A 26,261-nucleotide genomic window follows, 5' to 3' on the forward strand; every position below is an offset into this window, starting at 1 on the left:
TCCAGGATGAAGTACAAGCACACGGCCTGCACCCCCAGGCCCATCTCCAGGGCTCAGATATGCTCAAAGGTCGGGGGACGTGGAACTCCAGGAATGGTGCAGGTGGAGTTTTTGACTCTTGGCCACCAGTGACCCTAGGGCGAGGTGGTACCATCTGAGCAGGGCATGCCTCTGTGGGTGTGTAGACACCGTGTGCCTCACCAGTGCCTTTCCCCACCCAGGTCATTGCTGTGGTCATGGACCTCTTCACTGATGGTGATATCTTTCAAGACATTGTGGATGCTGCCTGTAAGCGCCGGGTCCCAGTGTACATCATCCTGGATGAGGCAGGAGTGAAGTATTTCCTGGAGATGTGTCAGGACCTGCAGCTCACTGACTTCCGGATTCGGGTAAGTTGCACCACTGGGGTGGAAAGTGGACAGGAGATGAGACAGAGACTACCTCTGTCCCGTCCTGCAGCTCCCCTCTGCCTCTTCCCTGAATGGGGGCTCAGGCGAACTTCAAGATCTCAACACCTTTCCTTTTGTTGAAAGTCAAGCCTTTAACCTTGGCTTTACTGTTAACTACTGAATCATATGCCCAGTTTCAATTTTATCCCTAGGCTGCTGAGACTGAAGGAGGCAGCTCTGGGCTGGTCCTGGGGTGCTTAGCCTGCAGAATAACTGACTTCAAAGTGAGGGCTGTTGTTCTCTTCTGGGGCCTTTTGAGAAGAGGCAGGAACCACCCTGGGCTTGTCCATGCCTGAAGCAAGATTTGGGGACTTCTTCCTGCTCGCCAAAGAGGGTTCCCTATGGAAGGCTGTAGGAAGCAGAGCGTCTAGTGAAGACAGGAGCCTGCAGGCAGGGTCCATACACAAGGGGGCTCTTCCTCTGCAGAAGCAAGGACCTGGCACGGAGGCTGGCCCAACCCAGGTGACAGGGCCTTCTACTCTTCCCAACAGAACATCCGTGTCCGCTCTGTGACAGGCGTCGGCTTCTACATGCCCATGGGGAGGATCAAGGGGACCCTGTCATCAAGGTTCCTGATGGTGGATGGTGACAAAGTGGCCACTGGATCTTACAGGTGAGTTGCGCCAGGTCAAAGAAGGGCCCAGGAGGCCTTGATTCCAGGTAGGTGTTCAGGAAGATGCCAGACTGGAGCCTCCGTCATCATGAGTTTGTAACAGGGATCATCTGACGCAATAGCAAAGGACAGCTTTCTGCCCAATCGCTTCCCTCAAACTTCCTGGTTGATGGATTATTCTAGAAAGAGGGTCAACTCTTCCTAGGCATTACGCACTGTCTGCTTTTCATGGTCCATTTGCAGCCGGTTGCATTTTGAGGCTAGTCATTAGGTAGGACAAGCAGGAAGTGGGATGCACCAGATCTGGAAAGAAACGGGAAGGTGTGGTGTGCAGGGAATGTCGTTAGAATTTTTTTTTTTTTTTTTTTTTTTGAGACGGAGTTTTGCTCTGTTGCCCAGGCTGGACTGCAGTGGCGTGATCTCGGCTCACTGCAACCTCTGCCTCCCGGATTCAAGCGATTCTCCTGCCTCAGCCTCCCGAGTAGCTGGGATTACAGGTGCCTACCACCATGCCCAGCTAATTTTTGTATTTTTAGTAGAGAAGGGGTTTCACCATGTTGGCCAGGCTGGTCTCGAACTTTTGACCTCAAGTGATCCGCCCGCCTCAGCCTCCCAAAATGCTGAGATTACAGGTGTGAGCCTGGCCTCAGAATTCTGATTTTAAAATAATTTACCAGGAACACGAGAGACTGTATCTGTGTAATCTCTGCCCTCCAAGTAAATTAAAATATAGGTGACGAGAAGAGAGACCTGAGCACATGAAACAGTGAATAGCAGGGTAAGTCCTGTCACATGGTCAGAGTATGAGTTTCTGCAGACACTAAGTGCTTAAAAAAATCAGAAAAGAACCAATACAGAGTAGAATAATATTCATAATAGTGGCAGCTGCAGTTACTATTTTTTAAATGTGTGTTTGTGCCAGGGACTGAGCTAAATGTTTTATATGAGTTACTTCATTTGCGCCTCACAACAACCCTGTGAACATATGTCCTGGGAGCCCCAGCTTACAAGGCACACGAGAATATAAACCAGGTTTGAATGCAGGCCTGACTTCCCATGCTCTTTCCCTGCACCCACTGCCTGCTTGCTTCATTTGAGGCCAAGCTCTGGGGAAAGGGAGGCTACGGGTGGGTGGAGGGAGTCCAGTCCAGCGTGTGGCCCACAAGGAGCCGTACACCTGCAGCAAGGGTCTGGCCACAGCGGAGGGGCAGGTGGGGGCGGGGGCAGGGCAAGAGAGAGGCCTGGGCACATGTGTCTTGCTTTTCTGTCCCCACGTTCCCAGGTTCACCTGGAGTTCCTCCCATGTGGACAGAAACCTCCTCCTGCTCCTGACAGGGCAGAACGTGGAGCCCTTTGACACGGAGTTCCGGGAGCTGTACGCCATCTCCGAGGAGGTGGACTTGTACCGGCAGCTGAGCCTGGCGGGCAGGGTTGGCCTCCATTACTCCTCCACTGTGGCTCGAAAGCTTATCAACCCCAAGTACGCCTTGGTGTCAGGCTGCCGCCACCCGCCTGGGGAGATGATGCGCTGGGCTGCCCGGCAACAGCGGGAGGCGGGTGGCAACCCGGAGGGGCAGGAGGAGGGCGCCAGCGGTGGCGAGTCGGCCCGGCGCCTGGAGAGCTTCCTGAAAGACCTGGTTACGGTGGAGCAGGTGCTGCCCCCCGTGGAGCCCATCCCCTTGGGAGAGCTGAGCCGGAAGGATGGCAGGATGGTCTCTCACATGCACAGAGACCTGAAGCCCAAATCCCGAGAGGCACCCAGCCGAAATGGCATGGGAGAAGCGGCCCGGGGGGAGGCCGCCCCCGCCAGGCGCTTCAGCAGCAGGCTCTTCAGTCGCCGAGCCAAGAGGCCTGCGGTGCCCAATGGCATGGCCAGCTCTGTCTCCACCGAGACCTTCTCTGAAGTGGAGTTTCTGACGGGGAAGAGGCCCAACGAGAATTCCAGTGCTGACATCTCAGGTGAGCCCTCTTCCCTCTGGCCTGGTGCCTCCCCAGGCCTCTGGCCCTGGCCCCGCATCAGCTCTTATCCAGGAGCACTGCCTCATACCTGCAGAGGAGTAGATTCCATCTGTGGGCACAGAGAGGGCAGGAGCTCTGGGGTTCCGGGGTCCTTGGTTCCCATTCTGGCCCCGGCCGTTAGCTGCCTGGAGGCCTTGGGCAAGTCCTGCAGCTCTGAGTTTCATTTTCCTCTTCTCTGAAAAAAGAGAAGGATTCCAGGCTTGGCATGGAGGGGTCTCAGAGCTTCTAATGCTACTGCTAGAAGGCATTCAGATTAGCCCTCATGGTAACCCAAGAAATCAAATAAGCTGAGAAACTTTCTCCTTTGTAAGTGAAGAAACGGGGGCTCCGCACAGTGGGGTGCATGGCTGCGGCTCGACCCTGGCTCTGAGTTGAGGGCCCTTTCTAGCAAATCTTCTTCCTTGCCAGATCACCTATTGTCAGGATCTCACCTGGTTAGACACACCCCACCCTCCCCTGTACCCTACTGGTGCCCTGACCCAGTTTCCTGTCTCTGTGACGGGCAGTCCGACTTGGTTTCTCCACGTCCCTCTGCTGAGTGCTGTCTGCCCAGCTGCTTGTCCCTGGGTGGGATTGTTCCATGGCAGTGTCTTTCTGGGCATCTCTCTGGGATCCCCAGGAGGCCCTGGACTTTATGTCTCTCTCTGCAGCAGTCTCTGGGGTGGCCTTTCCGGTGGCTGGTGGCGGTGCCTTTCTCATCTCTGCATCCCTGAGTCAGGGGACTTTCCATGGTGGGGTTTCTCCCTCCATCACTGTGGAGCCCAGTGATGAGAACTGGGCTCTGGCTGGCCAGGTGGGCGATGGCAGGGCCTGAGGTCTTGTGTGCCCGGCCCAAGGGCTCCCAGGACTCCTGCATTCCTGCACACCAGCTTTAACCGGATTGTGATGGTGTGAGAGCAGGGAGCACAAGTGTCATCCCCTCTGCTAATTCCCCAGCACTGCTTTGGAGTCTGACACATTCTGTGCTCAGGAAATGTTGGCTAACTTTGCTTCTTGGAGTTGGAACAGGCCTGGGCGCCTCTGTGGCTGTGGGCACAGTGGGAGTGTCAGGGCGTTCCTTCCGTTTGGCCTGGAGACGTTGACTGAGCTGCTGGCCTGCCAGGTCCTGCACAGGCACTCTCTCTCCCCTTCTGCCCCCACAACCACCCTTCAAGCACAGAGGTGGCAGGTGGCTCGGAGAGGTGAATGAAGTGGTCCCAGGTCACAGGAAGTGGTAGTAAGGCCAGGATTCAAGACCAGGCATGGGCACAGCCATGTTCTGTCAGGGGAGGGGTGGCTGGCCCCATCCCCATTCCTCCTGGGCTCCCTGGCTCCCCTAACACCAGCTGCTGCTGCTGCTGCTACTCTGTACCTCTGGTTTGGAGGAAGGGTTGCCATGGTGAACACCTGGCAAGGGAAGGAGGGGGAAGAGGGGAAGGAGGGGGCGAGCCGACAGCAGCAAGGACTATTTCCCGAGTCCTGACTGAAGTGGAGTGGAAGCTTTCTCTTCCTTCAGCCCCTCGCCCTGAGGTGCAGTTTCCATGGAAACTCAAAGCCCATTGTCTTGTCCCTTCCCGCTGCCTTCTGCGTGTCCCTCCACATCCATGTCCCTGCTCCCACATCTCGGGTGGTCACGGCGGCCCTGCCCCTGCTGCCGCTCTCTGGTGTCTGCACACAGTGCCCAGGAGCCAGCCTTGCAGACACAGACGGTGCCCTTGGGAAGCTCCTCTCCAGGGCACCTGATGCTGGGATAGAGAGAGAGAGGGAATAGTGAGGGCGAGGGCACGGACAGCCAGGAAGGTCCGGGGAAGCCCGGAACCATCATCCCGTTCCTTGTCCGTCCTTTAGACGAACACAGAGCAGCCTCCTCCGGTAAGGCTTCTGCCCACCTGGGTGGGCGCCCAGTACCTGCAGCCCTGAAATTCACGCACCTTTCCTCTCCCTCCCAAGGCCTGAGGGAGAAGCAGCAGCTCCTCTCCTGTCTTTTGCTGGTTTTGTTTGTTTTTAAGACAGCGTCTCGCTGGAGTGCAGTGGTGCGACCACAGCTCATTGCAACCTCAACCTCCTGGGTTCAAGCGATTCTCCCACCTCAGCCTCCTGAGTAGCTGGGATCACAGGTGTGTGCCACCATGCCTGGCTAATTTTTTGAATTGTTTGTATAGGCAGGATCTCATCATGTTGCCCAGGCTGGTCTCCTGGCCTCAAGTGATCCTCCTACCTCTGGGCCTCCCAAAGCGCTGGGATTATAGGCACAAGCCACCACGCCTGGCCAGGAGCTCCTCTCCTAAGAGGCCCTTTTTCACGGCCTCCAGCTTCCCACACCATGGCCAAGTGGGGCTGCTTCAGTGTCTCCCCTCAGGCAGCAGCAGCTAAGCAGCCAGGACTGCATGTGTGAGAAGGTGGGCCCCTGACAGCATGGGGCACCCACGGTGGGAATCAGTGAGAACCTGAGCTCCTGCCTTTGGACCCCCATGCAGGGAAAGTGTCCCCTTCCCCTGGTAAATGTTCAGAACCTCCCAGAGCAGCTGCCACCTGGCTCTCAATTCGGGACACATTGCTCCCTGTACCCAGGACACATCCGTCCCCTCCCTGGGGCTGTGTCCTCATCTAGAAGGGGGGGGAGTGCACCATTGAGGGTTTCCGAGGTCCCCTGGAGTTCAGATTCTGCCTCTGTTCTTTCTGTCTCTGCTGTCCTCTTGTCAAGGGAGAACCTGGGTTGATGACAGTTTCTGTCATAAGAGAAAAAATAGAAAAAGCTCAGAGCTGACAGCCTGTAAAATTGCTTGATAAGGAGTATATAGTTGTCAAACAGCATGCAAATTTTTGCAAACCCAGGTGTGGCCCTTGGGAGAACCTTAGGGAAGTTGCTTCCTCCTTTCCGGCTGGGGATCCAGCTGGGGGCCAGGGGTGCCCAGCGGTTTCAAGGCTCACGGCGCACTCTAGTGGCAGAAGCTAGGCGCCTCTTCCTTCTACATCTTCCCTCCGCCCTCGCCTCCTGCTGGGAGTGTTCATCCCTTATTCTGGAGCTTCTGTGCCCTCCGCACAGGCTCCCTGGGTCAGGGACCCCCAAACTCACAGAGCAGCCTCAGTGGAGAGCCTTGGTAAAAATGCAACGAGGCCAGGCGAGGTGGCTCATGCCTGTAATCCCAGTGCTTTGGGAGGCTGAGCTGGGAAGATCCCTTGAGCCCAGGAGTTCCAGACTAGCCTGGGCAACATAGCAAGTCCCCATCTCTTAAAAAAAAATTTAATTAGCTGGGGGTAGTGCCGTGTGCCTGTAGTCCAAGCTACTTGGGAGGTGGAGGCAGGAGGATCACTTGAGCCTGGGAAGTCGAGGCTGCAGTCAGCTGTGATTGTGCCACTGCACTCCAGTCTGGACGACAGAGAGACCCTGTCTCAAAAAAATAAAAGTAAAAGTAAATACAAATTTTAAAATGCAACAAATACGCTTGGAGAGGCCGAGGCGGGTGGATCACCTGAGGTCAGGAGTTCGAGACCAGCCTGGCCAACATGGTGAAACCCTGTCTCTACTAAAAATACAAAAATTAGCTGGGCATGGTGGGAGGTGCCTGTAATCCCAGCTACTTGGGAGGCTGAAGCAGGAGAATCACTTGAACCCAGGAGGCAGAGGCTGCAGTGAGCTGAGATCACACCAGCCTGGGTGATAGAGTGAGACTCCATCTCAAAATAATAGTAATAGAATTTTTAAAGATAAAAATAAAATCCCACAAATAGAGTCTGTACCACTGGGCAGGGCTTAGGAATCTGCATTTTAAATTAGGGCCCTCATTTTCCAGTGTAGCTCCCCAGTGCAGAGGGTCCTCAGACCAGCCGACTCCGTGGCGACTGAGGAAACACAGATGAGGCCCTGCCCTTTGAGTGCTGCCAGCCTAGGGGAGGAGATCCCTGTGCTGTGCCTGAGACCCGACCCAGTTCCCCCAGGGAGATGACTGGGAAATGGCCAACACTTTTGAAGTGGCGAGAGACATGGTGCCATACTCCGTCACATGGAACTGGCGTCCTCCTCGCTGCCATCCTGCCTGATGACAGCATCTCACAATGAGACCCCCGAGGTTCAGAGAGGCCAGGCCCTGTGTCCGTGGCTGCCCAGGGAGAAAGGGCGGTGTGATCTCCTGCCTCCCCAGCCTTCTGCAGATATCATGGCCATCTCCAGAAGGCTAGGATCGGCACCGTTTCCCTGCACCTTTAAAGACTGTTTGGGCCCGGCGTGGTGGCTCATGCCTGCTATCCCAGCACTTTTGGAGGCCTAGGTGGGCAGATCATGAGGTCAGGAGATCGAGATCATCCTGGCTAACACGGTGAAATCCCGTCTCTACTAAAAATACAAAAAATTAGCCAGGCATGGTGGCACTTGCCTGTAGTCCCAGCTACTCTGGAGGCTGAAACAGGAGAATCTCTTGAACCCGGGAGGCGGAGGTTGCAGTGAGTGGAGATCACGCCACTGCACTCCAGCCTGGGTGACACAGCAGGAATCTGTCTCAAAAAACAAAACAAAACAAAACAAAAAACTGTTTGGAAGAGCCAGAGCCCCAAATAGAGGACCAGCCCTTTCCCACGGTGTTGTGGGGGCCGAGAGGAAGACGACAGCAGCAACTTGCTTCCCAGAGTGCCTCGGGGTCCTTTCCTGCCCCAGAGTCCCTGGGCCTGTGCTTTGCTTCCCAGTTTCTCTGAGGTGACCTGCAGTGACAGTCCCTTTCCAGAACTCTCCTGGGGTCCCTGGATTTATGTGTGGTTGAGCCCCCGGCTGGCAGTGTGGTCTGGCTCTGTAGAGCTGTGGCTGCCGGGCCGCTGGATTGGGGGACTTGTTCTCCTGTGTCATCCCTTGGGGCCGCAGGTCTCAGATCTCTCTCTTGCTCTTGCTGCGTCTGGTGCATCTGCTGCTGTTATTACTGTTGTTACTAGGATTGTGCTAAACCCCTAAGTAGCTCGCCATTGCTGTCTCATGCATTTTATTCAATAAATATGTGTCTACAAAGTGTCTGCTCTGTGCCAGGCCCTGCTCTAAGTTCCTGGCACAGCTGTGAACAGAATGAACATGGTCCTTGCTTTTATGGAGCCTGTTACCCTGGGGAGAGACGAGGATTAGGGGAGGATGACCCTTCTATAAAGGGTGCCAGGGAAGGCCTCTCTAACCAAGGAGCCTCGGAGCAAGACTTCAATGGAAGGAGAGGGCCCTGTGGACATCTGAGGGAAGACTCTTCCAGATACAGGGAATGCGAAGCCCTGGAGCCTGTGCATGCGGTTTGCACATCATTGTCCTTGTCATGGCTTCCATGTGGGTGACCTCTGCCTCCCTCTCTCCCGCACCACCTCACCTGCCAGCAAACCAGACTGACTGCAGGTCCTGAGTGCCCCAGGCTGCCACCCTCACACCATGCTTATGTCACATGGCTCCGCTCCGCTGAGCGGCCCCTCCTCCCACCCTGCACCCGTTTTCAGCTCCACCTTGGCGTCACCTCTGAAGCTCCCAGGCCACGCATACTTTGTAAAAAAGACTATTCTGGCCATTTATATACCTTCCCTGTTCACCTGAGCAGGGCTGACTCCCCACACGTGGTTAGCTCCCAATATGTGAGCACTCAGGGAATGACAAGGGACACAGAGTTTGTCCTCAAGCCAAGCCAGTTTCTCTGTCCTGTCCGGGGCTAGGAAATGAATTCTGAGTCTAGGTGCTGTCTCCAGGCTTTCACCCTGCCGTACAAAAAAGTGGGGAGCATGGTGCTGGTGAAGACGGGCCCTGCCCCTGCCTTGCCAGGCTTCTCCCGGAGGCAGCCAGCCGGGTGGTGTGCAGGCTTGGGAAGCAGCTACCCCCACCACCACCCCCCACCATCCCACCCCCAGCTACACCGCCTCCCCTGTTTAACGATCTGGAGGTTGATTTGCTTACCTGCCTCCAAAATGCTGCTGCCTCTGGGGAGGAACTGACATCTGCTTAGTGGGCCACGCAAATCAAACCAGCTGATGGGAGGAAATGGGGACGAATGTGTCCATTGCAGCAGTGAGTGACTCTAAGACGGCCGCATTTCATCCCACTAGCAGAGCTCGGCACCACTGCGGAAAGTGACCCCCAGCGCCTTGGCCATGGAGCCCTTGGGGCGTAGCCTCCTGCCCAAAGGTGGGGGAACACCCTTAATGAGGGTGCAGCTGGATTTGTGGTCAGTCCTGAAGAGCTCGTTCAGTCTGCCTGGATGGATGAGGCCCGAGGCCGTGGGTCACAGTGCAGTGGGCAGGAGCAGCAGCCTGTGTGGCAGGGCAGGGCTCCAAGTTGGGCTCTGTTCAGTGGGTCCTGCTCATGGCCCAGGAGAGGAGGCAGACATGGCCTTAATTAAATTCACAGCTGAGGTGATACTGGAAGGTTGTGTGAGCACCAGGGAGGCAGCCCTTGCTGTGTGGAGGGGAACTGGCAGGAAATAACACGAGTGCCTTCCACCTGGGGAAAGGCAGCCAGCGCTCCGAGGACATGGGCTCCCCGCTCCAGCGCCCGACACCTCGCAGGCCTGCAGGTGTCAGGCCTGCCTCACTACTTCCCTGCACTCCCTCCGGAGGTCCGAGAGCAGGAATCCAGCCAAAGGAACCACAGGCCTCATCTCAGGACTGTAAAGAGAGTGGGAAGGAATGGTAGAGGCCTGGGGAAGAGGAGAAATCAGCTTCTCTGGCTAGGGGCGGGGGGCAGCTTTCTCTCCCCCTTCCCTCCCTACAGGCAGCGCGTTCTTCTCCGTCCTCCCTTCAAAGGCGTGTCCTAAGCAGTGTGATCCACCCCACGGTGGCAGCTCTTGGCCAGCGCCAGCCTTTCCTGAGGCGCCAGCTTTCCTTCTTCCAGCCTAGGCGGCCTGTGGCAGAAGGAGCTGGAACTGGACCGGGAAGGCCAGGTTCTGGCACTGTCGCTGGCTGGCTCTGGGAGCTGTGGGCATCTCACGGTAGAATGGGGCAGCCCGGGAGGGGAACCAGAGAGAAGGACCGCAGTCTTACTTTGCAGGCGGTGGAGCTGCATGTACTAGCTGGTAGTGAGCGGCCTCTTGGCTAGACGCGTGTGTGTGTGTGTGTGTGTGTGTGTGTGTGTGTGTGTGTGTGTGTGTGTGAAAGCAAGTTTATTAGAAAAGTAAAGAAACAAAAGAATGGCTAGTCTGTAGACAGAGCAGCCAAGACTTTGGACTTGATGGTTGTTGTCATTGATTCTGCAGCCTGGATCCTTCCCCGACCCCTCTTTGGTCAGGAGATGGCTGTCACCTTGATGTCCCACCCAGTGGGGCTCCTGCTGAGGCTGCTGAGACAGGCAGAATCTTCCCTTCTACTTTCCCGGGTGCCCTATTGACTTGGTTTCCAGATCAGCAGCTTGGGAGGGAGACAGTGACCCCAGCCCCTCAACTGGAGATGTGGACAGCACACAGGGTAGGAACTGAAGCTGAATCCACCAAGCATTTCACTTACATCCTTCCCCGCCTCTGTCCCTTGCCTCTGCAGGTAAAACAAGTCCCAGTTCTGCCAAGCCTAGCAACTGTGTGATTTCCTGAGCTGCGGGATGGTGGTGGGCAGGACGTGTGGATGCCTGCCTGCCCTGCCCTGTGCCGTGGAGAGCGCAGGTCGCACACTGCACCAGTTTGCACATCAGACACCAACTGGCCTTCTGCCCTACAGCCTCCGTCCTGGCCTCAGGGACGCTGGATCCCAAATGAGAGGGTCCGAAGCATCTCAGTCACACGCCTCCACCGGACTGTCGGTGGCTGGGCGGGGGTCAGTGCCACGGCCTCCTTGTTTACATGAAGTGGAAGCTTGACCAGTGTCTGCTCGCCTTTGTGCCCCACCCCCTCCGCTGATCGCCAGATGGGGTGAGGGCCCATTCTTTAAACCTTTATGGGGTGGGGTGTCTGGGGCAGCTGCAGTGGCTTCTCCTTTCCCAGGCTTCCTGGTGCTTCTGGTTCCCCACGCCGCTCCCCACCCAAGAGATTGGTGGAATAAAAGGGAAGAGGGCAGGGCCCTGAGCCTGGGATCCCGAGTTCCAGTCTTGCTCTAGCCTCTGAACTCCAGATGTAAGGTGCAGCTGGAACTGCAGGGGCACTGGCTGCAGTGGCCTTCCTGGCCCCATCCCTGCAGGCTCCTGAACTAGACTTGAATGAGGGGAAGATCCCGCGGCCTCCCGCAGTGAGGGGCAGAATTTGACACTGCTGTTCTGAGAGCGCTCGCACTGAGGTCTCTTTTTCCCTGCCCAGTGCCGTCCTGGCAGTCTCGGCATGAGTGGTCGAGACCTCCTCGGCTGCTGCCTGCTGCGGGCCTATGTGGGGGTCCTTACAGGGCCTTTACCTGGGACTGCTCCTTCCCTCAGTCAGTAAACTTTGGTTTACAGCCCAAGGCAGGGAGGGAGCTTGGCTGAGAGGGGATTGGGGGTGTGGGAGGCTGGGCCCTGAGGACAGGAGCATTTGCCTTTTCTCCCTCAACTCTAACAGGGTCCTCGGACCCCTTCACCAACCAGGGCCTCCAGGTTACACTTTGGCCAGACTGGCCTTTGCCTCCTGCGAGAGTCAGGCCATTTTTAGGAGCCTGTGCCTCGCCAGAGCAGGTCAGCCTAATGGCCATGAGGCTGAGCTGGGAGACCCAGTAAGCAGTTCCACTCTGCCTTCCCCACTTGGGTGACTGGAGAGGGCCGAGGAGAGTTTGTGAATGGACCTGGGAGAAATTGCCAAACTGCAGACTCTGTGAGCCGGCCCTGCCGGCAGGGCGATGGGGGATCCAAGCCCTGTGGAAGAGCCATGCAGCGGACTTTCTTGCCCTCTGACCTCTGAACCAAACTCTCATCCTCTTTCTTTCCTTCTAAAAAACCCTAGGACACTACCAGCACCTGGGGGAGGGGTACAGATGTCTGCAAGGCAGCTGATGTGAGAGCAAGAAAAGGGGCCACTCTGGCTGGGCTGCGGGAGCCAGGCATTGCTTCTGAGGAAGCAGGAAGTGGGGACCACATGTGGCGGCCATTGAGGAGATGCAATCTCTCTGGCAGTGGGGAGGGGAAGGGAAAGGAAGGGTGAGCCTGTCCCCAGGGTCTTCTCTGTTAATCCCAAGGCTGGCTTCCAGGGCGTGTGGAGAAGGGACTCTGGCCCACCTCCCTGAGCTTTTATGAAGGTGAAATGCTTCTGGGAAGTGTTTCCTTAGGCACCAAGGCCAGGCAGTGTGGCATGAGCTCATTCTGGAGGGGAGGGAAGGGAGAGAGGGGGGAGGTGGGGTGTGGGGGTGTTACACCTCAGCTCGAGGGGGACACCTTGAAGGTATGGGACATGACATGTGTAAACTGCAACGGGGCAAAGAGATCACTCTCTGGTGTGGAGGGTGGGTGTCTCTGGGGATTAGGGAGGCAGCTTGGGGAAGGGACCGGTCTCCAAGCAAGTCAGCCAAGGGCATCTGTGCCTCCCCTGCCAGAAGAGCAGGCCCTGCTTTGTCCCTTTACCTCCTCTAGGCCCAAAGCACACCCAGGTCCCTCCCCTGCCCTGACATCTAATCTGGGAGGATCCCTGATTGGAATCTCCAAGTCACCACAGCCTTGAGCCAGGCCTTCCTTTCTGCCTCAGTTTCTCCATGTGCCAAGATGGCGTTTTTCACACTTTCTTGGTAGAAATGATGGGGAGACCATATGTTAGGAAGCAAGTTGGCATAGTGGAAAGAGGGCCAGCCACAAGGCAGGAGTGCCCAGGCAGGGTGCCTCTCCCTGCTGGCCTGTGTCCTCGTCCTTATAGCAGTGTGGACAAGATGGTGTCAGCACCCCCCGCTCCAAAAGGCTTGAGACAGAAACTGTAGTCCGAGATGGCAAGGATTTTGAACTCACAAAATGCAGCTCTTCATGTTTGCCTGTCTGCCTAGGCACCGGCCCACTCTGTTCTGCCTCTTGGCTTCTCAGCTGTGAGTACGCCTGCCCTCTGTTCCAGCACTTGCACATACTTTGTGAAGCAGTCTCTTACTCATCAAATCTCAAGGGTACATCTGGCCCTCCCAGTTGGATGGCATGTTCAAGGGTGGATCATGCCCTTGGTCCCTGCACAGCAGCTTCTGCAAGGCTGGTTACATTGGAAGGGCTCTAGGAGGAACAGGATAAGGCAGCACTCTCGGGGCTGGGGTCTGGCTTCACTGGCCCCCACCCCCACCCCCACACCACCACCAAGCTGCTGTCTGACTTTCTGAGTCAGCTTCTGTAGGGTAAGTGTTCACAGCTGGTGCAGCTCTTTGGGAAACCTAACCTCCCAGTGAGCTGAGCCCCTGGTGTGGCCGCCACGCTTGCTTCTGCCCCACAAGGGCAGTAAGCACAGGACTTCTGGATGGATCTGGGAGCCTGCCCCTTGGGATTTGGCAAAACTTCCCATCTCCTTAGCTACCTGTCCTTAATCTTATCCCTGACCCCTCGAGGGCTTTCAAGATAGCCTCTGTTAACATCACTACCCTCTGCCTGTGTAGAACTTTATAGAAAGGCTAGGCAAAAAATGAGACCCAGAGATATGGAAGAAACTGGCCAAAGAGGGGAAAGTGGGCTATTTCTTTTTTTTTTCTTTTTTTTTCTGAGACAGAGTCTCACCCTGTTGCCCAGGCTGGAGTGCAGTGACAGCGATCTTGGCTCACTGCAAGCTCCGCCTCCCGGGTTCACGCCATTCTTCTGCCTCAGCCTCCTGAGCAGCTGTGACTACAGGTGCCCACCACCATGCCTGGCTAATTTTTTTGTATTTTTATTAGAGACAGGGTTTCACCATGTTAGCCAGGTTGGTCTTGATCTCCTGACCTTGTGATCCGCCCGCCTTGGCCTCCCAAAGTGCTGGGATTACAGGCCACCGTACCCGGCCAGGCTATTTTTTTGTTTGTTTTTGTTTACTACTGTATTGCTTTTCTCTTTTTCATATTTATTGAGCACCTACTATATGCCAGTCACCATGCTAGATGCTTTAGTAACATGAAGGTTTCAAACTAAGAAAAGCTCAAGAAAGAGCCCTTTAGAAAGGTTAACAGTTTTCCTGTGTATTGGGGGAGTGGGTCTCATAAAGTTGTATGATGAGAAGTGCAAGTAATTGTTTTGTTTGTTTTTTTTTGAGACAGTGTCTTGCTCTGTCGATCAGGCTGGAGTGCAGTGGCATCATCTCAGCTCACTACAACCTCCACCTCCTGGGTTTAAGTGATTCTCTGGCCTCAGCCTCCTGAGTAGCTGAGATTACAGGCACGCGCCACCACGCCTGGCTAATTTTTGTATTTTTAGTAGAGACAGGGTTTCACTATGTTGGTCAGCCTGATCTTGAACTCCCGGCCTCAGGTGATCCGCCTGCCTTGGCCTCCCAAACTGCTGGGATTACAGGCATGAGCCACCACGCCCAGCCTGGCTAAGGTTCATTATCCCCATCTTTCAGATGAGGAGGCACACAACTCTCCCCAGATCCCACGTCACAGAGAATGCAGGTCTGAGCCTGTTCCTTGAGCTCAGGGTCTCGGCAATGGTGATGCTTTGGAGCTGCAGAATCCTCTGTTGGGGATGGGGCTGCCCTGTGCATTATAGTACATTTAGCAACATCCCTAGCTTCCACCTACTAAATGCCACTAGCACTCCTTCAGATGAGACCACCAAAAATGTCTCCAGATGTTACCACATGTCCCCTGGGGGGTAAAAGTGCCCCCGTTGAGAGCACTGGCTCTTTTCTTCACAGTCCTGACCTGGTGGCCTGCACAGGCCACTTCTCCGAAGTGTTTCAATGCACTCTCTGCCCTGGGTACCTTGGACACAGCACCCTGGCCCAGAGAGGTTGGCTGACTTGCCTGAGACGCTGCTTCCTGGGAGACGCAGTAGCATCTTTCCTTTCTGTTCTGGTTATCTTTCTTAGTTCTTTACCACCTTATATTCCCTATGACAGGTGTGTTTATGTACACACATCTGCCTCACTCCACTCAGCTCCCTGTCAGGTTTCCTGCCAGTCTGTCCCTCTTCCTTCAGGCTCAGCTACGTCCTGCACAGACAGTACCACTGCACATACCTGTGTGTGCCCAGCGGTGGACCCACCTCCAAAAGCAGCCAGTGCTGACAGCAGAGAGCCTTCCACACTCAAGTCAGGCCAAGCAGGAATCGCTACCTGCCTATCGTGGCCACATTCTCAGTGAACATTGACAAAGCCCCCTTAGCAGCTAATTAGCCCTGCCGTGCGCTAGGGATGCAATTTCTCATCTGGCAGTGCGCCACACTCCTGCCTCCCTGCCCAAAGGACGTAGTGGCTGCTGCTGATCATCTGCACTGCTGTTCCAGGGGCAAGAGGTTTGCTGCAAAACAGGTACCCCCAGCTCAGTGAGCAGAGCCAGTCCAAGGTTGAGTGAGGAGAAGGGCAAGAAGGGCAGGCACAGCCGTGAGTATGTTCTGGGGCTAAGTAACCGTGAGATCAGCCCAGAGACCTTGCACAGTTAGGCAGGCCTGGACTTCTCGCCCTTCCCCTTGCAGCTTCTGCTCTCCCAGCTAGGGACTGAGGAAAGCCTTGCTTCTAGATGCCATGTGCTGCTGCCTGGCACGATAGGTACCCATCTGTCCTTGGGGTTCCTGAGCCTGGAGAGCGGGCTTTGTGAGCACTGGTGCCTCACCTGCCTGGCTCAGCTCTGCAACCACAATATATGCTTAATACCTATTTGTTAAATGATTGAAGACTTGACTGCCATTCAGTACAGAGAATTAGCCAGGTGAATAAACAGGATGTGTCATAGAGGTTCTAGGATTGATCATGACCCTTTCTGTCTCATTCCTGACTTCTAATACCATATATGCCAAATGGGGTTCTACTGTGATTTAATTTCTTAAGGACTGGGTTTATCAAAAGTCCCTCCTGATCTAATCCTTTCCTCTAGGAAGGCTTATCCTTTCTTCGTCTGTCCTAAGTGCATGGTCTTCATCTCCTGGGTGGTCCAGACTAGGTGGCACTGGGCCTGCAGGCCTCTAGCTGCTCAAGGATGGCCCTGTCTGCATGCTTCCTTTCAAAAGCTAGCACAGAAAGGAGGGCCCAAGGTGAGGAAATTTGTCCAAAGTCACCCAATGAGTCGCAGGAAGGGCTAGAATCTGGTTATCTGGACCGTCCTAGAGCACTTTGACAGTGACAGCCGGCTGGAATCAAGTTTTCATTTAGAAAAATGGCTAGAAGTTAGGGCATTGCCTGCAGCCACTGAAAAGCAGCTTTAGGAGCAGATGTCCACGTAATAGAAGGAGATGGGCTAGGGCCTGCCACGGAAGCCAGCAAGCGCGTGGGAGCTGGGGGAGGAAAGGAGCAAAAGGCAAGAACAGGCAGTATGTCCGCGGTGCCCACAGTGCTGTGGGTACAAGCAAGGGGAAAAGAGCCCATGGTGTGCGGAAAACCATGCGTCATGATTCTTATTTCCTGCTCGCAGCTTTGACTCTCTGCCTCATCTCTTCCTGGAAGTGTCTTGGAAGTTAGGCGACTGCACAGGGAAAGGTTCGCTGCAGTGCTTGCAGGCCTGCACCCATTTATTCATCCGGTGGATATTTGCTGGGTGCCTGGCCTGGGGATCCATGGTGAGCGAGGAAGGCATGGTTTTGAAGTGGTATGCCTGCATGACCTTGGCGGGGGCGCATGGCATAGAGAGGACAGGCTTCAGAACAGGCAGGCAAGGGCTGAAATCCTATCTCTGCCACCGAACAGCTAATGACCCCAGCAAGCAATTTCACATCCCTGAACTTTCCTGTTTCCTCATGTGTCAAATGGGGATGATCTCGAGACGACTCTCCAGAGTAACCACGTGAAGCACCTAGCACAGGGGCTGACGCAAACAGCTGGGCATCGGAGGAGCCTCCAGGGGTGTGACCTCCAGTGGCTTATTTTCCTTTTGGGATCTTCTCTCCTAGATCCTCCCCCTTAATTCCCTGTGAAATTTACCACTTTCATATTGAATCGTTGGCACACAGGGCTAACTGCTTGTTCACCTGAAGGAAGCTACAGAGTTCAGGTTTCTTTTTTCTTTCTTTTTTAAGATGATCTTGCTCCGTCACCCAGGCTGGAGTGCAGTGGCATAATCATGGCTTCCTGCAGCCTCAAACTCCTGGGCTCAATGAGTTCCTTGAGATCTTCCATCCTCAGCTTCCCAAGTAGCTAGTAGTAGTAGTGGCTTGCACCAACGCTCCTGCCCTAATTTTCAATATTTTTTTGTAGAGATGGGATCTCACTATGTTACCCAAGCTAGTCTTGAACTCCTGGCCTCAAGTGATCCTTCCGCCTTGGCCTCCCAAAGTGTTGGGATTACAGGCATTAGCTACCACACCTGGCCAAGGCCCAGGTTTCGACAGAAAGGGAGAGAAAACCTGCCAGAGATGCCATTTCGGAGCCACTCTGCTTGGCAGGGACCTGTGTTCCCCTCATGCAGGTTCATCCTTAGAGGGCTGCGGTCTTATCTGGTTGTGCAAAAGTCCCACAACCTTTCTGGATTGATAGTTTGTGGTGAAATAAACAATTTTAGTTTGTTTGGAGAATCTTTTGTATACAAAATACAAATAAAACCTAAATCAAAGAAACAGAGCATGTCCGGAGAAGTCTGCCAACCCTTCTCCAGGCCATGGGGCTTCCCAAGCCAGGCCTGTACTCCTCATGTAGATTCCACACCCCGCCTTGATGTCTTTGGCTTTCACACTAGTGACTATAGCCTGGTGGGACGGGGTCTAGGGGCCACAGTCCTGGTCCTGCGCAGGTGGCCCTGGAGAGAAGCCTTGGAGAACTTGGAGAAGCCCACACGGCTGGCAGCATCATGGTGAGAGGCTGACACCTTGTGGCTGGCTGGCAGCATGCGTCCTTCCTCCCCTAGGTCAGCTAGACGGCCAAAACAGGGATCTGCAAGCTCCTTCTGTGGCGGGCCAAAAAGTGAACATTCAGTGTGTCTGTTGCAGCTACTGTCATAGCACTGAGGCACCCCTAGACAGTACAGAAACAAGCAGGTGTGGCCATGTTCCAGTGAAACCTTATGAATACTGAAATCTGAATCCATAATTTTCATGTATCACAAAGTAGTAATATTCTTTTAATATGCAAAAACCGGCCAGGTGCAGTGGCTCATGCCTGTGATCTCAGTACTTTGGGAGGCCGAGGTGGGTGGATCACCTGAGGTCAGGAGTTCGAAACCAGCCTGGCCAACGTGGTGAAACCCTGTCTCTATTAAAAATACAAAAATTAGCCTGGTGTGGTGGCACATGCCTGTAATCCCAGCTACTCGGGAGGCTGAGGCGTAAGAATTGCTTAAACCTGGGAGGTGGAGGTTGCAGTGAGCTGAGATCATGCCACTGCACTTCAGCCTGGGCAACAGAGCTAGACTCCATCTCAAAAACAAACAAACAAACAAAAGCAAAAACCAGTCTTAGCTCACAGGCTGTGCCAAAACAGGCAGTGGGCTGGATTTGGTCCTCAAGCCTGGGCTTGCTGACCTCTGGCCTAGGACACCTCTCCTTTATGCCTCCGCTCCCAACACGGACTCTCAACTCTCATGTTTACCTTGTCATTGTTCTGTCAAGAGAAATTCACTAGTCTCACTCCTCCAACCAGACCGCTGCCACTAAGGCTTCTTCTGAACAGAAATTCTGGATTTGTTCTCACCCATTTCATAAATGTACATAAGCACCCATCAGGTGCCAAGCCCTGTGCTGAGATGCCTGCAGAGCCCAGAGTTTTCACCAACTTTTTTTTTAAGAGATGGGGTCTCTGTTGCCAGGTTGGAGTGCAATGACATAATCATAACTCACCGCAACCTCAAACTCCTAGGTTCAGGTGATCCTCCCGCCTCAGCCTCCCAAGTAGCTGGGACTACAGGCATGCACCACCCTGCCCAGCTAATTAAAAAAAAAACTTTAGGGATGGGGTCTGGCTATGTTGCCTAGGCTGGTCTCTAACTCCTGGGCTCAAGTGATCCTCCCACCTCAGCCTCCCAAGTAGCTGGGCTTACAGATGTGAGCCACTGCACCTGCTCAACATTTAATTTTTTCATTCATTCATTCGTTCATTCATTTGTTCAAACGAACTTATTGAGAACTTACTGTGTTCCAGGCACTGTGATAAGATAGACCTGGCCTTTACCTTCAAATGTTCAGAACATGGTTAGGAAGATGGATACTGGGAGGCAAGTGTTGTGATGGGAAAGCACAGCATGTAAAGAAGCCCAGAGGAGGCACTTAACCTGGGGGAGAAGAACAGGGTAGGCTTCCTGGAGGAGGAGGTAATCTCTGAGCCGACACCTGAGGAGTGAATGGAGGAGGGGACAATGAGGCAAGGCATTCCAGGGAAAGGTCCAGAGCCTAGACAGAACTCTTTTAGGAGAATTATGAGAATCACAGTTATCGAGGACACAGTGAAGACTCAGATAACTCAAATATAGGTTTTGCCCACAAAGCCTTCCTGTCTGGTGTAGCAAGCTGCTCCAAGGATATGGAGAAAAAAGTTTTTCCTCTGGCCTTGTAGGATTGGTTATTACTGAGCCTGGAGTACGCAAAGGCCAGCGAGTGCTCCTAAGGCGGGGAGGGGGCTGCCTTCACTATGGGTGCTCAGGAAATCTGCCAGGGGAAGGGAGATGTGGGCCTGCCTCAGCTGCAGAAACCCCTCAGAGGAGGAGGAGGGGCTTGAACTGAGCTTTGAAGAAAGTGTAGACTTGGGGACAGGCAGAGGAATAGGGGGCATCATAGGCAGCAGAAACCGCATGGACAAACTCTCTGCCAGAGAATGGGCATGGCCGGGCTGAGGGGTCCCTGGACAGGAACCAGCCTTCCCTATGCACCTGCACCCATGAGTCTCACAACAGCCCCAACAGGCAAGTGTTATTTTCCTCAATTCTACCAATTAAAAACTGACCTTGGGCAACTGCTTAACCTATCTCTGCCTTACTTTCTTCATCTGTATCTACCTCAGAAAGTTACTATGAGGACTGAATAAGCTCATACATATACAATGCTTGGAGCAGAGGCTGGTACTAGAGCTGGCTTCATGGGCATGAAACCTGTGAACACAGAACCCCATGCTTTCATTTTCCACTTAGTCCTGCCTGGCATAGTATGCAGTTTTTTAAATTTGAGATGGAGTCTCCCTTTGTTGCCCAGGCTTGAGTGCAGTGACGCGATCTCAGCTCACTGCAACCTCCACCTCCCAGGTTGAAGCAGTTCTCCTGCCTCAGCCTCCTGAGTAGCTGGGATTACAGGTGCGCGCCACCATACCCAGCTAATTTTTGTATTTTTAGTAGAGATGAGGTTTTGCCATTTTGGCCAGCCTGGTCTTGAACCTCTGACTTCCATGATCCACCTGCCTCTGCCTCCCAAAGTGCTGGGAGGATTACAGGCATGAACCACTACGCCTGGCCTGGTATGTGGTTTAAAATGTTAGGTTTTATCATTATCTTAGGTGGAGAATAACAAATCCGATTCAATATATTCATTTTAGAAACGAGGAAACTGAAGCTTAGATAGTTTGTGTGACTTGCAAAAAGTCACGCAGCAAACAAGCTGCAGAATGAAGGGTGGAGATGGAGAGATAGAATTCTCATCTTAGAGGTGAAAGTAGGATAATGACCCAGCTGAGCTTGCTGAGTCCTGTGAGCATCGCACACCCCCAGAGACAACATAAGGAGAGAAGTGCAGACAGACTCCTTTGAAGGAGCTTAGAGAAAGAGATGGTAGGGAAAAGAGCATGAACAGTTGTAGAGGTAGGAGGAAAGCTGGCTATTTGGGGAAGCAAAGAAAAGATTCTCAGAGTAAAACGTATTGGTGAAGCCATGGAAACAAGGACTGAGAAAGTCTCTTGGATCTTGGCCACAAAAAGGTTATAGATGAGCTTAGAGAAATGAATTTCAGTAGAGTTAGGGCTAGAAGCCAGGTTCGGAGAGAGAAAGAATGAGAGAGCATTCCTGGTGGTGGAGATGGCCGCAGGCCATTATTTAAAAAGCTAGGATAAGAAAATAGAGAAGAAAGGGAAGGAAGCTATTTGAAGGGAGTGGGAGAAAAGCCAGATCTCAGTTGGGACGTGGAGGAAGGACCACCGGAGGCAGTAATTTAGCCGGAAAGAGGTGTATTTCTTTCCTTGAGTTTATAGGGGGTAAAGAGGATGGGGCTGAGATACTAAAGACTACGAGGACAACTGTTCATTGAGGGCTGGTCATCTCCCCAGCTGCACTGTGGGGTTCCCAAGTCAGACATCCCAGAGGCAATGTAGCAGCGTGGACAAGAGCTTACTCGTTGGAGTCAGACCGCCTAGGTTCAACGATGGGTTAGTTAGCCCTTCAGTGCCTCCATTTTCCTATCTAGAAAATGTGGATAACAATGGTTGTTGTGAAGATTAACAGCCATAATCCACGTAAAGCCCTCAGTACAGTGTATGACACACAGCAAGTGTCCACCAAAGGGTAGTTATTATTAACCATAATCCTGGTTCTCTTGTGAGCTGCCTCCTGTGTGTCTAGCATTGGCCAGCACACATGAGGGGGTCCAGTGTTTGCTGCTTAACTAAGTAGCTTCTCAGGAAGTGTGGTCATAAAAAATGATAGGTGATTTAGAAGGTGAGACAGACACAAGGGATGTGTTGCACAGTAAATGCTCCCAGACATGCAATAAATGCTTATAAGCATGCCCTCTGTAATCAGCCCTCTCTAGAGAGTTTCCCTGCCTCATTGCTCTTGGTCTTTGGCAATGGCTACACCCACTGCCCAAGCAAGCAGTATCAGCTGTCAGCTGTCCCCTTGTCTTTTGGATCAGATTCCTTTACAGGGATCTTCCCATTGTTATAAGCTTCAAGAATTGGAGAATGCTTAATGAACACTTCCAAATTCTTCATAGCTATGAGGGGCCAGTGCAAAGGGCGGAAGGAGTTCTTCTGTGTCACAGAAATTAGAGCTGGAGCAGATCCAGCTTGCTATCCCCCCTTCCCCCAGCTTGTGGGTTATTGCAGAATTGTTCACAAAAATTCCCATTGCCTTGGAATTTGTCCAAGCCAAGGGCAGGGATCACAACACAACCTCTCAAGGGAAAAAAGGAAGGCCTGTTGCTTGAGATGGCTCAGAGCACTTTTGGTAGCCAGCCAAGGCAGCTATCACTCATGAAATCTGCCTTCCCCTCCAGCAAAAAGCCAACTGTATAGAACACCACATATAGAGTGCTAAGAATAGCACAGCGCTCCAAGAACATAGTGCACTTGGCCTGCATACAAGTGTGCAGGGCTTAACGAGTCTTTTTACTCTGAAAGCTGGGTGGGTTGGAACAAACAAACAGAAAAATATTTTCCCCAAGTAGCATGCAGAGAGGAAATGAGAGCGAGCACAAGAGAGCACCCTGGCATAGCATTCTCTGACCTGGGCTGCCTTTTCAGGGTATGAGTTGATTCCACAGGCACCAAGGCATGCCTGTAAGCCCTACAGTGCAGACGCCCTCACCCCAATCATTGGCTTAACATTCACACCAGGCTGAGTAAGCCCCAAAAGTCCTGCCATTGGCTGTGACAGGAATTGAAACCCATCTTCTCCACAATAAATATTTGATTGACAGATTGGCTTCCTTCCTGTAAGTATAGAAAGCGAGGGCAGGTTCCATCCAAAGCCGCAGTTCTGGGTGATGAGAGCTCTCAGAGCCCAGAAAAGACCCTGAACCACATCCCACTGTTTGTTGGAAGAAGAAACTCATTTGTGGGTCTGTTCATAAAAGAGTCTGGGAAGATAGTCTCCTTAACAGTGTCTGGATTTAACAGACTATGGGAGGCTTTTACTTTATAACTTTCTATATTGTCTGAAATACAGAATATTAAATATTGAGTTAATATTATATTTACTCAATGTTACTTTTTTTTTTTTGAGACAGGGTCTTGCTCTATTGCCCAGGCTGGAGTGCAGTGGTGTGGCTCACTGCAGCCTTGAACTCCCAGGCTCAAGCAATCCTCCCACCTCAGCATCCCAAGTAGCTGGGACTGTAGGCGCAGGCCACCATGCGCAACTATTTATTTTCTTTCTTTTTGTAGAAATGGGCTCTGCCTGTGTTGCCCAAGCTAGTCTCAAGCTCCTGGCCTCAAGCAATCCTCCCGCCTTGGCCTCTCAAAGTGCTGGGATTACAAGCATAAGCCAATGTGCCTGGCCTCAATGTTACTTTTATGATCAGAAAAACGGCCATCTTATTTGGAAATTATTTTCCTATTCTCAAGTGGGCAAATAGGAGAAGGTTTCAGACATTTGTTTTGTCTCTGGGAGGGAAGGCACAATGAGGTGGAGTGGACAAATTGCTGAGGCCTTTATGGACAAAGATTCTAAGAAGAACAGGCTTTGGCCATCTCTGGATATTCCCATTCTGCTCCCTGCCACCAGAGAGCAAATGTCGTAGGTCACCACACATCACCGGTCTCTTGCCTAGCTAACCGTAACTCATTCTTTAGTTCTCCTTGAAGGTTTCACTTCTTCCAGGAAGCCATTTCTGTCCCTCCCAAGATAGAGTCCCATGTCCCTACCATTTGCTTCCAGGGCACCTTCTCACAGCACTGCATCATGGTTATCTGCTTATCTGCTGGACACCCCTACTCGACTGAGGTCCTTGAAGGAAGAGAGAGTGTATCACTCATCTGCATAGCCTTTGTAACTTAGTAAAAGTGCCTGACATGCTCACTAAACATTTACTGAGTATTTATTTGGGGGCCTTTTACGATCAGAACAATGTGAAGGACACAGAGATGAAAAAGAAACCATCTGCTTTAAGGTACTTACAACTGAAATGTATCAAACAATTACCCAGAAAGTCAAGCACCAACTTAAGTGCTAAAATAGGGGTCCAAGCAACCAACTTTGAAGATTAGGAAGGTTTTAGATTCTGAATGTTTCTCATTCATTGTGTTTTTGAGTTCAGAATCCCCATACTGGAAGGCAAATATGGGGTATGTGCATACAATTTTAAGGATTCACGTTCTTACAACCTGTATTAGAATTTGACGCATGACCTTTCTTCTGTCCTTCTTGCAGTTGCCCTAGGAATACATGCCACTTACTCTTCATTGACGTTTATGAAATACCTTGGCTTCATTTGCTGAAAGGCTCTTAAGTGTTGAGCATTGTTACTATGTTACAATGGTTGTTTTATTATTAAAGCAGTGCCAAGGAGGTTACATAACAGCTTGGATCAGGAAGTGAAATAAGGGCGGTGATCCCACTGAAGCTACAGGGGATGGGGATTTGGGACGGTAAAATGTTAATTACCCAAGATGGAATGTGGGCTAGAGTCCAGCGTTGTGCTCCTGGAGATCATTTCGGTCGCAAAAGCTCACTGGCAATGGGTCCTAAGCATCCTGCCCTCCTCTGGCTGAAATGTTGGATTCACTTCGATGAATGCTGCTATAGGGAAAGAACCCAGTGGCCACCAGCCAGGAGCACACGTCTTGCTCACCATCAATTATCCTGGAAGATTTCCAGGAGCTGAAGGGCTGTTCTCTTTGCATGCAATAAATTATTCATTTCTAAGACGATTTATTCTGTCTCTCTCTTTAGACTTGATTTCTCCTAGTTTTCCAGCTCTTGAGGACTCTCTCCAAAGAATGAGTTGTAGATGGTTGGTCAGGGGTTGCGAGTGGCGCCTAGGCTTCACATAAAAGGAGGCAGAAATGTCTACCTTAACTTAAAGGGGAGAGGAATGGGTCCTGGGGAGGAAGATGTGGTGGAGGCAATGACAACCTCTCCATAGTAAGTCCCCAACAAAGTCACTTCCAGAAACTGACTGAAGACTTTGAGTTCCAAATGAAACGTTTTTAAGATGCTAGGTTGGCTGACAACTACATTGTCTAAGGTGGAGGCACTAAAGCATAATAAAAAGAGTGAAGTCTCTGCAGTTTGACCCAGGACCAGATGCCAGGCCCACCAACGACTCTGTATCTGGATGACCTTGGGCAAGTTTTCTAAGCTTTTGCCAGCCTTAATTTCCCATCTATAAAAACTGGATACTGCATTACTCCCAGGTTTAACCAGATAATGTTTGTGAAGAAAGCAGCCCAATACTTGGCATAAAATAGGCAAGGGAGTCACTATTATCGTCAACTACTGGCCAAACAACCAGAGTTGACCCCAAATCCCCAGTAAACAATTAACCGTAGCAGAGCGAATCCGGATCTGACGCACCTATTTGCCCAATAAGGTGCCAGGAAATAACACAGTGGAGTCAAACCAATGGTATTAGCCCTTGTTGTTGGACGGGCTTTCTTGCTGTTCCACCAATAGCTTGAAGATTTGACTGGGGAGTGACATCCTGACAGTCCAATGACGCACAACCAGCCCACACTCAGCACTTCGGAGGGGATAAATCAAGGAGCCGGCACGTATGGATTCCGTTATAGGGCAGTACTGGTTGGAGAGAGGAGCTTAGGGAAACAGCGCTGAGGCAAGGCACTAATGAGCTAAAAATAAAAAAAAAAGACGATGGTTGCGCCAAGCGACCTCGGCCGCCATCATGCTCTAATTTCCCCTGAGTCTCTCTGGGTCCTCGACCGAGGAATCGGCCTCTGGGATGCTGAGGGGGTGTGTCCCCACATGATTGGCTCAGGCAGCTCAGCCAATCCTAGCTCGTTAAACGGGAAGCACTTAACCAATGAGGGGCGAAGGCAGCAACGAGGAATTGGAGGGGCGGAACGACAGCTTGACGGGCACAAAAGCCAGCCAGTGAGAGCCGGAAGCATCCTCCCTGCGGCCAATGGAGTGGGGCTCTGGGCGGGCCCCCGAGTGTTTGTGTTGTGGTTTTGGGGGAGGGATGCGGAGGGGAAAGTTTGTTTATTTTGTTTTTAGTTTTTGGGGTCCCCGTGCTGCTGCAAGGCGAAACGGAAGGGAGTGACCCCTGCGCCCCTCAGTCCCCCCTACGACGTCGCCTCCATAGTCTGCGGAGAAGCGGGGACTGCGCGCCTCGCCTCACAGCGAAACGCCGCGCACTCGGAGCCGGCACGGCTCGGCGGTGAGTGAGGTGCGGCGGCCGCGCCGTCCTTCCCCTCCCCCGCGCCCCGCCGGGACGGCGCGGGGCGGCCGGGGGTCGGCGAGGACGCCCCCGGGGGCGCGCGGCGCGGCCCGGGGCGGTGAGCGGAGGCGCGGCGTGTGCGTGTCCTCGCGAGGGAGCGCGCGTGGGGCGGGGAGCGGGCCGGGGAGGGGGCATGAGCGCGCGCGGGGCCGGTGCGGCCGGCGGCGCTGAGCGCGCGCTCCGCGGGAGCGGGCGCCGCCGAGAT

The 26,261-nt window shown here is 53.0% G+C and overlaps 2 protein-coding genes across 6 annotated transcripts in view; both read left to right on the top strand.

Annotated features, from left to right (window-relative positions):
* FAM83F (family with sequence similarity 83 member F) overlaps nucleotides 1–26,261 on the top strand; it is a 123,661-nt gene that overhangs the window by 24,048 nt on the left and 73,352 nt on the right. The window contains exons 2-5 of one of the 2 annotated variants that reach the window (XM_063603315.1): nucleotides 222–389; nucleotides 941–1,062; nucleotides 2,345–3,021; nucleotides 10,540–26,005. In XM_063603315.1, coding sequence (XP_063459385.1) covers nucleotides 222–389; nucleotides 941–1,062; nucleotides 2,345–3,021; nucleotides 10,540–10,589 — 1,017 coding nt within the window. In that variant the 3' untranslated portion in view covers nucleotides 10,590–26,005. The remainder of the gene's footprint in view (nucleotides 1–221; nucleotides 390–940; nucleotides 1,063–2,344; nucleotides 3,022–10,539; nucleotides 26,006–26,261) is intronic. The other variant, XM_003846127.7, reaches the window with a different exon arrangement.
* Nucleotides 25,933–26,261, top strand: part of TNRC6B (trinucleotide repeat containing adaptor 6B) — a 289,988-nt gene continuing 289,659 nt past the window's right edge. For all 4 annotated transcript variants that reach the window (XM_055105367.3, XM_055105374.3, XM_063603314.1 and 1 more), the window contains exon 1: nucleotides 25,933–25,996. The gene's annotated coding sequence lies outside the window, so the exon portion shown is untranslated. The remainder of the gene's footprint in view (nucleotides 25,997–26,261) is intronic.

The sequence above is a fragment of the Pan paniscus genome, chromosome 23 (assembly GCF_029289425.2).
Source record: "Pan paniscus chromosome 23, NHGRI_mPanPan1-v2.0_pri, whole genome shotgun sequence".
In the NCBI taxonomy this organism is placed as follows: domain Eukaryota; kingdom Metazoa; phylum Chordata; class Mammalia; order Primates; family Hominidae; genus Pan; species Pan paniscus.